Source organism: Leptodactylus fuscus, chromosome 9, assembly GCF_031893055.1.
Source record: "Leptodactylus fuscus isolate aLepFus1 chromosome 9, aLepFus1.hap2, whole genome shotgun sequence".
Taxonomy (NCBI): Eukaryota; Metazoa; Chordata; class Amphibia; order Anura; family Leptodactylidae; genus Leptodactylus; species Leptodactylus fuscus.
The window spans coordinates 31,665,452-31,678,341 of NC_134273.1; the positions used below are offsets into that span (position 1 = coordinate 31,665,452).

Consider the following 12,890-nt stretch of genomic DNA (forward strand, 5'->3'; position numbering starts at 1 on the left):
AATAAATAAATGAGAGAGTAGTAATTAGTTATGGAGGTTGTCTGGCGGTATAACATATTTGGGAATAGAGACAGAATGGCTTACTGAGTCTCTGTTGGTCTCTACTTCTTGGTTCCATGTTGACACAGTTTAGTTTTTTAACCCATTCTAACCCTTGTCACAATGTTAACCTGCCAGACCTCCCTTTATTTAGTAGATTTTGCTTATTTTTTCTATATTGCATCCCGACGTTCCACATACAGGACAGGAGACTTGACTGTGTTCATATCATGTGTATGATTGTAACTTCATAGTAATATTTTATGTTATTCGGAATGAAGTGCATGTTTTATATGACTTGTATAACACAATCTTACCGGTCACAAAATGCAGCGTCAGTGTGTGGAATACGCCCTGAAAGCCCGTCCTCTTAGAAGATACATCCCCAAGAACCCCTATCAGTACAAGTTTTGGTATGTCGTCAACTCCACTGGATTCGAGTACATCATGTTTGTTCTCATCATGCTGAATACACTGTGCTTGGCTATGCAGGTAAGTAACTGGAAGGCTAGCTTGTTCACCTTACAAAATGGAGGTCTGGATTCTCTCAGTTTGGCCTATATTCTGTTGATGGCACCTTAGAGAAAACTGCAGTTATTTAGGTATTTTTTATTGCCCTGCTATAATATTCCACTCACTTATTAAAGGGGTCTTCCACTTCGGCAAACCCTATTTGATGAGGGTCCTGAACAGGGGACACTCTACTATATTAGCTCTCATGAAGTACATGTGTTTTGGAAACTTTACAACCCCTTTGAGATGTATTAGTCCTGCAACACTTTGGTAACATAAGATATATACATTCTCTAAGATACGAACATTGGATAATACCAGAATCTGATATGTGACATATAGTAATATCTGATAAAATGTGACATAAAATACAGCTTCATACCTAGGCAAATACACTGTGTAGGGAGTAGCTTTGCTTAGTTTTAGCTTTATTATTAAGATAGAAATACATAGTACGTGTATGTCACCAAAATCTGCTCATTTCCAAAATGACAAAGCATCCATTTAATGTGTATGAGGTTGTCCTGATTCCACCAGATGGTGGATGAATGAAGCATTGGATATATTGAATTTTAGCATAACCAATCCCTTGGAGATAAGCTACCACCAAAGTTTTCTGTTAGTGGCTTATTCTGTCCCTCCCCAGAAAGAACACATGAGGACTTGGCTGAGCTAAGTGTGCCTATGTACAGAAGGATCAAGACAGATAGCCATTGACTGAATCTTGCTTACGGCCAACCTTAGAATACATGTACACGAACATGTGTTTTGTCAGCCATGTTTTTCACAGGTAACACACTGACCCATTATATTCTATGGCCCCATAAACACAACTGTTTATTATCATGGGCCTGAGTATGCAGCAGTGAGCCCGGGGCAAGACTCAGGACAGGTCCTATACCTGTCTATTTCGTATCCCAGGTTCACTGAGATCAGTGAATGGGTCCATGAAGGCACAGGCAGCATACAGATGTCATCCATGCACCATTCAATCACAGCACAGTCGACTACACGCATATGGTCATATGAATGTTACCTTTCAGTGTGTTTGCACTTTAGTGGATAATCTATGGGACAATTCACTCACAAGCACAACTTGAATGTTTTCCAGCATTATGGACAATCTAAAATCTTTAATGATGTCATGGATGTGATGAATATGGTCTTCACTGCTGTCTTCACTGTAGAAATGGTTCTGAAACTTATAGCTTTCAAGCCCAAGGTAAGTGATAAATAAAGTAACCTGAATTATAACGTATCAGATGAATATGGTGAATGGTGAAGGAATAGTCTGGTTAACTCCAACATTACCCGGCCGAGTTAGTTGTATATTACAGTGGCTACACTGCATTGGGCCACTTCAGTCAGGACACAGCCTAAAGCAATCTGATGACACATTTCATATATTTTGTGGATGAAGGCCCTTGAATACAAATCCATTCACACTGAAATCACTTTATTCTTCAAATAGTAGTTTTCAGTCCAGGATTCTCTTCAGTAAAGAGTCACGTAAAGTAGATTTGTCAGTATAATATGTTGCCTTTGTTAATAGCAGTATATTATATCGTAGGCTTACTAAAAATACGACACAAACATTTCTCCAGTAACCCGTGACTTAGACCATTACCTATTACATTACACGTTTGTTCAAGGATTCACATTCACTATAGAGGGGTTTTTCATAAACACAACCTAAGAGATAAGTGTCTGATCACAAAAACAGGGATCCTGTGCACCCCTCTTTATACAGAGCACCATTTGAATGTGCATACGTATTGTCACTCCATTCATCTCTATGGAACTGCTGTAGATATCTTAGAGATGTACTCAACTTCTCTTTGACAGTCCCATGAATGAGATAAATGGAGTGTCAGTACTCCTGTGTGACCGTCACTCCATTTACATGGAGTTACACAGGATTCCCATTCTTGTGATTGGTGGCCGGAATCCCAGGTATTAGACACTTATCCCCTATTCTGTGGATAGATTATGAGTTTAATGTGTTGTAAAACCCCTTCAATAATATAGTAAATCTCCACCACCACTTACTTAAAAAGGATGTGCCATCACAGACTCTCATCCCTTATGTACAGGATGGGGGATAAGAGTCAGATCACTGAAAGTCCAACCTCAACAAGTACCAGTGCAGCCCAGCTACTACTATGGCCGCACCCTGTATGGACCCCCTGACACATCCCCTAATTACTTATTTGGTCATTAATTTAAATGTTGAAAACATTTCTATAAAATTACAGCAATCTAATATACTCATAGTATCTTACTAGTCTACTGTATTAAACCTAATATACATTCAAGGTTTCACCTTAAAGGGGTTATGCCATGAGATCATTTATCTTCTCTCCATGGGATACAGGATAAATTACTGGCCAGTGGGATCTGACGGCTGAGACCCCTATCCATCCTGAGAATGGGGTGTGCTTTACCCCCGTTGTAAATGCAGCTGTACCTCCGGTGGATGCAGATGCACTGATGCTCCCTTTGACTTGTGGGAGCACCAGAGATAGCTGAAGTACAGCACTTGGCTATCTCTGGGGCTCCTATTGAAGTCAGTGGGGGGGGGGGGGGTGTATCCACCAGGGGTCTACATTCACAACTAACAAAAAAGCAAGCCCCATTCTCAGGATGAGTGGGTATGTCAGCAGTCCGATCCCATCGATCAGCAATTTATCCTCTATCCTATGGAGAGAAGATAAATATATTTCATGGCATAACCCGTTTAAGGCAAAAAAGATTCAGTAGCGTCTATTTAATTCAAGTAGCCCTTCAGAATAAGCTGACTGTGCGAGACTCACAATTTGACCCTGTATTCATATCATCTGTCAGATTTGTGTGCCCAAAAAAAAGCGTTGGCTCGTAAGTGACAAGCGAGTGCTGTGCAACCTCTGCCCAGAAGTGCATGACAACCTGAATTTGCTGTGACTTGTCCATATTACATTCCTCCTTGTCAATGGAAAATGTCAGTGCTGCCTGCAGAATCCATGTTGTTGTGTTCATTTCATCAGTATTGCTAGGAAGTGGCTGAGTGTGGGCAAAAAAAAAAGATTAAAAATTACTCATTTGATCTCATTTACCAATCTATTTTGTACAAAGCCTCTTATTCCTCTTTGTATAATGGAGACATGATCAGGTAAAAAACACATAAAAGCATCTCTCCAAGTAATGCGATCATACCTGCTAGATATTCTATAGTTATAGGGACTCTCTTCCATCTTTAGCTACAGTACTTACAGGGCGTCTGAGGTAGTCTGACATACGCCTCCTTTTTTATCATTGGTTCAGGCTCCTGTGTGTTAGGCCGGGTTCTCACGGAGTATTGTGGCTCGTCATTTGGTACGTACATGCCGCGGGATCTTTTGCGGGCCGTATATGCTCCCATTGTTTTCAATGGGAGCCGGTACCGTACACGCGGCACTATTTTGCGGCCACCGCAAAATAGTACCGCGTGTACGGTACCGGCTCCCAAAAAGGACACAGTGCTCAATTAGTGCTGCGGCTCCTTCATCGTCAAGATGTTTTGGGAACCCAAAGGATAGACTCCCACCATTAATAAAGTGATGGTGTTTTCTAGTGGGAAGATCCACACAGTCTGGTGGATATACAGAGCCTATTTTCACAGGAAGGGCAGAATGAAATCACCAGTGACAAAATCATGAACACATACACAAAATGGAGTAGCCTGTGGGGTCACTTTAAACTTGCTAGGCCTGAAGGACCCTCCTGTAATCCTAATTATTAATGGGTGTATTTAGAGGGTTGGCAATAACCTCAGTCCATTTCCTAGACAATATGGAATCCATCTGTACCTTTGTGCTTGTGTGCTTTTCCCGCAATGTGGCTTGTCATATTTCCTGAATTGTCTGTTAACCACCTCCATTTGCCCCTCTGGCCGCTGTGCGCAGGGTTATTTTAGTGATGCCTGGAACACCTTTGATTCACTCATCGTAATCGGCAGCATAGTAGACGTGGTCCTCAGTGAAGCTGATGTAAGTACACCCCACCCCGCTGCCATCACCCCATGTCTCCTACTACAGTGTCTTCTGTTTCGTGCCACCGCATGGACAAGTCACAGACATTTCTAACATTGTTTTCTGCTTCGGGTGAAGGATTTCTACTTTTTCTTTCTATCTTTATTTCCCAAACTAAGACTTTACCTTTTTAGGTCTGAGATTCACATTTCAGTACAACTTAGTCTTTTTCAATATGACACGGCTCACCACCAGACTGACAGATGAGACGTTTTTTTTAGGAGCTGGGTGACCCAGACCTATATAAAAACTTTAGCTTTGGAGTTAGAACAAAGACCTTGGACTTTTTTAGTATCATACCAGTCCAGATTGCAGTGTTTTTGGATTCACTAACCCTCAGTGCCTGATCTCCATATGTCAATGTAATGGTCACCTCCATGTTTAGTGAGTCCATCAATGCTCCTCAGACAACTTCTGATGCTTGGTTTCAGAGAACGCCTTTAGACAGTGATAACTCTTCTCTCTACTTCTTTCTCTTTTGTCTCGTCCTGTCCTCGCCTGTACTAACAGCACTATTTCACTGACGCTTGGAACACGTTTGATGCCTTAATTGTTGTCGGTAGCGTCGTAGATATTGCTATAACCGAAGTTAATGTAAGTAACTTGTGTAGCTTTATGTCGTGCCTCTGTCTTGTGGCCAATATCCAGTGGGATGTCCACCATCAGACAACTTTGTCAGACAGGCAGTGTTTGTCTTTACTGCCTTTTATGATGATGTTCATGTATATAATATCCACGTGAGCTTCTTTAGTGGGCTGTTGGCCTGGAGGACACTGCTGTCTGAAGATGATCCATCTCATGAACTATTGCTTCCGTCTGTAGCTAGTAAATGTCAGTAGTATTGCATTTTATCCTGTAGCTAAGCCTTACATTAAAGAGGAGGTGTCCTCCTGTCCTGACTATTCCATATCATTTAACAATTCTTGATCTTTTTTTCATAAAACTCTTGAGTTGTTCCGATCCTCTGTTATTTCTCCTGCAAATTTGCAAATACTTTGTCAGCTGGGTGTTACCAGTTGGGGGGGGGTGTTCCTGCGCTCTCTGACATTGTCCAATCAGAGCTGTGCAAGGACATGCCCCTTTGACAAACAGAATGATAACACCCAGTTGTCAATTTAGATTTAAATTTCTAGGAAGGATAAGAGAGGAGCAGTACAACACAGAGCTATTAGAAAATAGGCTAGAATTGTCATTTCACGAGGAATACGATTTACTTCATAGGAATGAGGACGTATTTAGCAATGGTGAGGTGATAGATCCTTTTTAAAGCCCATGTGCTAGCTTCCTATATTGGCTATGCAATAAGCTTTCATGGTAGGAATACTTTTTGCCAAGGAGGGGCTGCATGGAAGACATACAGTTATTTACGTAATAAAGGGGTTTTTTTAAAGATTTTTTCCTATGGCCCATTAATATCTGATTGGTGGGGGGCTGACACCTGGCCCCTGCACCAACTAGCTGTTCAGGACTTCCGCTATGCCCAGTACTATACAGTGTCAAGAGCCAGAAGTAGATGGCTGTGTACATTGTATAGTGGCTGAACCGTGATATTTCAGTTACGATTCTGGTAGACATTGCTGGAATCCGGTAGCCAGATGGAATAAGCCAGGCGCAGTCAGGAATATCAAAGTTGTAATCTGGGGTGCAGCTTGAAGTGTGAATGGCAAGGTGATAATTTAGTGAAAAGTAGTCACAATACTCAAGCAATGGCTGAACTGCCTCATTGGTATAAATAGGCCCAAACAGGAAACAAGATGGCTTCTGACATTAACTCTCATTCGTCCCATATGAAGCAGTACAGCCCCTATACAATGTACAGACTTATCTGCTTCTAGCGCTGTACACTTTATAATACCAGGAATGGCAGCCATCCCAAAGAGCCGATTGGTACAGGGGCGCACCTCCCCCGATCAGATATTAATGACTTATCCTAATAATAAGCCATCTAGAAAAAAAAAGACATCTTGGAAAACCAGAATACTTTGCAGTCTACCTCACTCCTTAGGACGGCTCGCTCATAGCTTCACCTTGAGGAATAATCTTTGGGTCACTAATCTTAGTTTGTGATCTGCAGGTTTTTGGCCAACTAGGTGGATTTTTGTATGTTTTCCTACATCTGTTTTCTGGATTTCTTCTGGGCTTTCCTGAAGACCTTAGCTCCATGTCATTTTGTCTTTGTTCTTGTTTGTCCACCTTCATGTTCATGTGATGACCTTGGTTTCCAGGGACATTAAAAGTGGGGACTTACAAGGAAACTCAGGGATCTAAAAAAAAATGTAACTTAGTCTACACATGGAGTAGAAGGGACAGCTGTGAACTATGTATGTACGGTGCATTCTGGTGAGAGTAATAAATCAGCGGTTACCCGCGGACACCGGTGACCCCCATAGGCTACAATGGGTCGGATGTCTGCTGTTTTTATACTGAAACCAGCGGAGAGAAAAATCCTCCATGCAGGACTTTTCTCCGTCAATTTGTGGCAGTTTCTGTATTTCTATCTGCATATTACTGTTTTGATGTCCATGTTATATTGGAAATTAAATCCTTTTATTATCCAGTTTTGTTTTTCACTCCCTGCCATCTCAAAGACATATCTTTCATTCACATAGCAGTTTAAGGGCTTATTTTTTTGTAGGAGAAGTTGTATTTTCTAATGGCATCATAAAATATTCCATATCATATATTGTAAAGCAGAAAAAATTATTTATGGGGTGGAATTGGAGAAAACTGCAATGGCAGAAATATCATACATTCAAGGGAATTTATCATAAGGAAAATATTTAAAGTCCCTTTCATTGGAGTCTGCCATGATGTAATTTCCAACAAATTTATTAAATGTTGTACGAAAACCCCATTGGAAAGTTGTGTCATATTGCGACAATAAACCGGTCGTAGGGTCACATCTGTTTCTTTCTTGGGGCCTTTCTTCCAAACAGTGCACCAGAAGCCTTATCACTTAAGCGTTTCCCATGACATACTCTCCTGCACCGCTGACTTCTTAAAGCAGGAAGTGCGCTGTTAGAGAGGCGGAGCTTACCCCTGGTCTCCAGATTGCGTTTCTGGGGGTTAATTAATGGTTTTGATGATCTTTTAAGCTTTAAAGGGATATGCCAGGACTTTAATATTGATGACCTGTGCATAGGAGAAGTAGCAGAGCGGTATGACTGTGGCTCGTATTTTACTGCAAGCGCTGCCCCACTCACTCACGCATAGCAGACATATATGTGATCTGTATACGCCACATTTATTATGATGCCTGCACCTTGAAACAGCTATCACCTTTTCTTAGACTGACTTAAGATATATCTGTCATTGTAAATTGGGCCTGTGTCTGGTAAAGTGGTTTTTGCTGAGTGGGACCCCTTGCAAGTTTTGTTATGGGACTTTGCGGGTATGAAGCCACTTTAGTCTGTTCCCTATTATTATACAAGACGACTAATTTCTTCTGCGCTTAGTTGCTCTTGTGGACTCTTCAGTCTTCTTTCAGGTAGTATGTTGTGAATATATGTGAGGACACTTACAATGTTATTGCCCCCCATTAGAGAGACTGAACCCCATAACACTTGTATCTACTCTTGTTCTATATATATAGACACTGCACCACACTATCACTTCTCTTGTTCTTCTCTTGTTTCTATCCATGTGTGCTATTTTAGGATACGGGGTCTGTACCTTCAGGTTTATATTTTTATTTATTTGGAGGGGGGTCTCATTTGTACCTAAAAGTGTGCAGATATGCTACCAGTGCAGTATATAAATGTACTCAAAAACAGAATTAAAATCTTGTTACTGTCGATGTGGTTCTGCAGATAGAATTACATGTTCACATGATACAATGAATATATATGATCTGCACCATCTGAAGAAACCGTTAGGCTAAGAGCACATGTAGTGATATAAAGCTAAAATGTGCTACGGGAAACAAAAATGCAGTGGTAAAAAAAAAAAAAAAAAACCCACAGTAAAAGTGTTAGTGTTATTCCCTGCTTTTGTGCAGAGTTTTCATTTTTGATTCTTTAGGAAGAAAATAAAATGTCTGTAAACGTTCTGATTGGTAGCTAAGCCCATGAAGCCCTTCTATTACACGTGAGGCCTTACCCTTCTACTACACGTCAGGCCTCTACTACATGTGAGGCCTTACCCTTCTACTACACGTGAGGCCTTACCCTTCTACTACACGTGAGGCCTCTACTACATGTGAGGCCTTACCCTTCTACTACACGTGAGGTCTTACCCTTCTACACGTGAGGCCTTACCCTTCTACTACACGTGAGGCCTTACCCTTCTACTACACATGAGGCCTTACCCTTCTACTACACGTGAGGCCTTACCCTTCTACTACACGTGAGGCCTTACCCTTCTACTACACGTGAGGTATTACTCTTCTACTACACGTAAGCATACCTCCCAACTTTTGAAGAACAGAAAGATGGACAAAATGTGCGGCACACACATGCAAATTTAGCTCTGCCTACTTTCATGTTGACTCTGCCCATTCTAAGTCATTTTTTATGTGCCCCCACTCAGTATAATCCTCCTACAGTCACCCGTACACTATATGTCCACACATTATAATGTTCCCTTCCAACTGCCCCACAGTATTACGTCCCTCTCCTGGTGCCCCAGTTTAAACTTGGGGAAAGTAGAGGGGACATGAAACTGGAGAAGCTGGAGGGTGACATTAAACAGTGGGAGTAGTTGGAGGGGGACAATAAATTCACGGCAGCTGAAGTGGAATATTAAACTGGGGCAGCTGGAAGGGGACATGAAACCGTAGGGATAGCTGGAGGATGACATTAAACTGGAGGCAACAAGAGATATACTGCTCCCCCTCCAGCTACTCCGACGGTTTAATGTTCCCCTCCAGTTGTCCCTTGTTCCCAGTTTAATGCCCCCCTTAATATCCCCCCACAGTTTAAGTGCCCCCCCTTCATCTACCCCTAGTTTCATGTCCCCTCTTCCATCTCTCCCCCAGGTACATGCCCCCCCTCCATCTCTGCCCATAGTTTCATGTCCCGCTTCCGTCTCTGCCCCTATTTTCATGTTCTTGTCTTGTCCCCCACTTTGTTATGTTCCCCCTCAAGGTTTAACATAAAAAACAGTGATACTCACCCTTCCCTCACTCCCCTGCCTCTCTGTATGCAGTCCAACTCATGGAGTTGTAGGCACAATGTGAATGATGTAATCACATCGCGCCTACCTCTCCAGGAGCCGTAACTCTGCGTTGAAGCAGGAGCTGACGACAGCTCTTACTTCACTCATCTGCACCACCGTCATCAAAGCTAACCAATGGCAACCACTGCCTGCAGCCTATATGATTCCCTGTGCTTGTGTGGGCTTCCTCCAGGTACTCCGGTTTCTTTCCACGCTCTAAATACATATTGTGAGCCCCAGTGTTAGTAAGTGTACAGTGCTGCACAATATGTTGCGCCTTTAATTACGTACTTTGTATCATTTCACTGATGCTCCAGTATATAGTTTCTACAATTTCTAGGATGCATGGTACACAAGCTATAAGAAATGCAAGATTGTGGATAGGAGGAGAGAAGAATAAGACGTCATTCATCTAATATCCAGTTGCACATATTCAATAAAATACTACACCCAGTCTGGAATATAATCTAACCAACTGTGTTTATTTCATCCCTAGAAATTTCTACAGGCAAGTATGTAACATGTGTGAACTATTAACTAACACCACAAAGCACCACACGCGTGTTCTAACCTCCCCGTTCAGTAACATGTCTCCCACTCCGATCCATTTATTTTAATCTTCTAGTCCACAAAGCCACGACTTATTCTATACAAAGTGGAGGCAGATGGTTTGTCACTTAGAAGAGCGGTTCTCTTAGTTCACATTTACATTGAGAAACTTTGCAAAGATCTTGATAGGTGGCAACCAAATGTAAGTCATGCAAATAGATTTTACCTTACAAATACATGTGACCATGCAAAGACAAGGCTCATGATAGCCGTTCTCTGCCCCTTCTCACTACAACCATTCTTGGTTTTTCAGTTTTCGTTTTTTACTGCCCGCCTTCCAAAAGCCATTTCTTTTTTTATTTTTCTGTTGAGCTCTTATAAGGGCTCTTTTTGCAAAACAAATTTTACGTAATTGTACTATGTAATATTCCATGTACTGGGAAGCTGCAAGAAAATTCCAAATGAGGTGAAATTAGAGAAAAACTACATTTGCACGACTTTTTTAGGGTCCATTCACACTGAGTTCTTGGCACTGATTTTGAATCCACGTGGGAAAAACGCCTCCCCATAGAGTTCTATGGGTTCCGCTCAATTTATTTTTCCACTCGTGGAATTTTTCCTCTAGCGGAAAAAAAAGCTTCCTTCAGGCAGATTCTGCCTGCAAAAGCCAACGCAGTCAATGGGAGGTGGAACATCCACGTTGCGGATTTGGCAAAAACCGAGCGGAAAAACCACTAGTGTTTTTTTTTTTTTCAAGGTCCATACACTGAGCTGGAGGAACAAAAACCAAACAATCAAAAAACCATTTCCTAATTCCTGAAGCGGTTTTTTCCTCACCAAAATCCTCGCCAAAAAACACTTTGTGAATGGAACCTTGTGGCAAGTTCACACGTGAGTTTTTTGGACTGGAATTTGACATGGAGGCCGCCTGAGAGTCCGGTCCAAAAAATGGCTAGCCGCGACTGAATGCTGTTGCAGTGCACCAGCATCTAGTCGCGGCATTCCGCTCTGGATTAGGCCCAAATGAATGGGCCTAGTCGGTAGGGAGGTGACACGCAGCTGAATCAGCCACAGAATCCGCCTGAAGAAAGGGCAGGTCACTTCTTTCTTCCGCGAGCGGGAATAAACAAATGACCGGCTCCCTTCGATTTCAATGGGAGGTGGTTTTTTGAGCCGGATTCTGACGCGGATTCCACTTCAAAATCCCATCCAAAAAACCCCGTCTGAACCCGGCCTTATGGGTTTTCTTTTTACAGCACTCACTCAGGAATACCAAATTTATATAGTTTTTGTTATGTTTTGACACCATAAAAAAATCCAAAACTTTGAATAGAAAAAATTTTGGAGTCACCATAATAAAAGTAAAGAAAAAATAGTTCAGGCATTTTTGGTCACCGGGATAAATAATGTGTTTTAGTTCTTACTTATTTTAATATCTGATCTGGGGAAGGGGGTGATTGGAACTTTTAATTTTAATATGTTTTTTGAGACCCCCAGGGGGTATGATCTGTAATACCATACACTACAATGCTAATGCATTGCAGTATATTGCACACTGTATAGAGTTCTATTACATTGATGACAAGCCTGGGAGGTTTTAATAGGCTCCTGGCTGTCATAGTAATGTAACCAACATTGCGCTTCACTGAGGCATCTGCAGGGTTAATGCCTGCAAACAGTGCGGGCTCGGATCATAGACATTGCTCCAGGTCTCCGCTGTATAATACATATTTAATAATATGTCAGGAAAGGCTTTATTCCACCAATACCAGTACAGTTTAAATATTTCTCAAGCCACGACCATTCCTGAGCAATCTATACAGTTAGTTTTGGTTCTTGATATGCTAATTGGTTTCTGTACTGTCAAATGGGCGGTGTCAGGCAAGAGCAGGAAGTAAGATGTGACACTGTCCAATCAGAAGATAGGTGATAAATGTCTAATTGATTGGACACCCTCCAGTCTTTAGAACAAGGTTTCTGAGTCGGTAGATGCTAGAATGGCATGGGTAAAATCAGAGGCTGCCTGATATGCTGTAGAACCAGTAGGTGGCGCTGCCTCCTGCCAGCTGCTGTATCCACGTCATACCAGACAGGTTAGGGCTGCATATAGAGGAGGCATAGCTAGATACTATTTCAACAATGCAATACCTGAAAATGCGGAGGCTATGGGTGTGTTATCTGCGATGGGCTGGCAGGCAGAGTACTCCAGGCAATATTGCTATCCCTTCGAAAGCCTAGGCAGTGCCACCTACTGAATCCATGATCCACCTGATTTAAAGCACTCCGTTCTAGATTCAGCTATCCTGAGCCGCCTGTTTCTCTACAACGTACAACCGTAGTGAGGAGAAGTTTACATGGAGCAGTGGTCCGAGGATGTATCTGCCTTTCTCCATCTGCCCTAGACTTTGCAATGAGTAGCAGGGTGCAGGCTCCACCGTCTGTGCTCAAGGTCTTCCTTAGGCTGCATTCACACGGAGTAAACGCTGGCGTTTTTTGTGTGTTTTTTGCACATAGCGCCGCGTTTACGTCGCGTTAACGCCGCGTTAACGCCGCGCTATTTAGCGGTGGCGTTGCCCGGCGTTAACGCGG

The 12,890-nt window shown here is 42.2% G+C and overlaps 1 protein-coding gene across 9 annotated transcripts in view; it reads left to right on the forward strand.

Moving 5' to 3' along the window:
• Positions 1-12,890, forward strand: part of CACNA1D (calcium voltage-gated channel subunit alpha1 D) — a 252,174-nt gene that overhangs the window by 179,236 nt on the left and 60,048 nt on the right. For 8 of the 9 annotated variants that reach the window (XM_075287141.1, XM_075287143.1, XM_075287144.1 and 5 more), the window contains 3 exons: positions 373-531; positions 1,664-1,774; positions 5,109-5,192. In XM_075287141.1, coding sequence (XP_075143242.1) covers positions 373-531; positions 1,664-1,774; positions 5,109-5,192 — 354 coding nt within the window. Of the gene's footprint in view, positions 1-372; positions 532-1,663; positions 1,775-4,472; positions 4,557-5,108; positions 5,193-12,890 lie in introns of all 9 variants that reach the window. The other variant, XM_075287149.1, reaches the window with a different exon arrangement.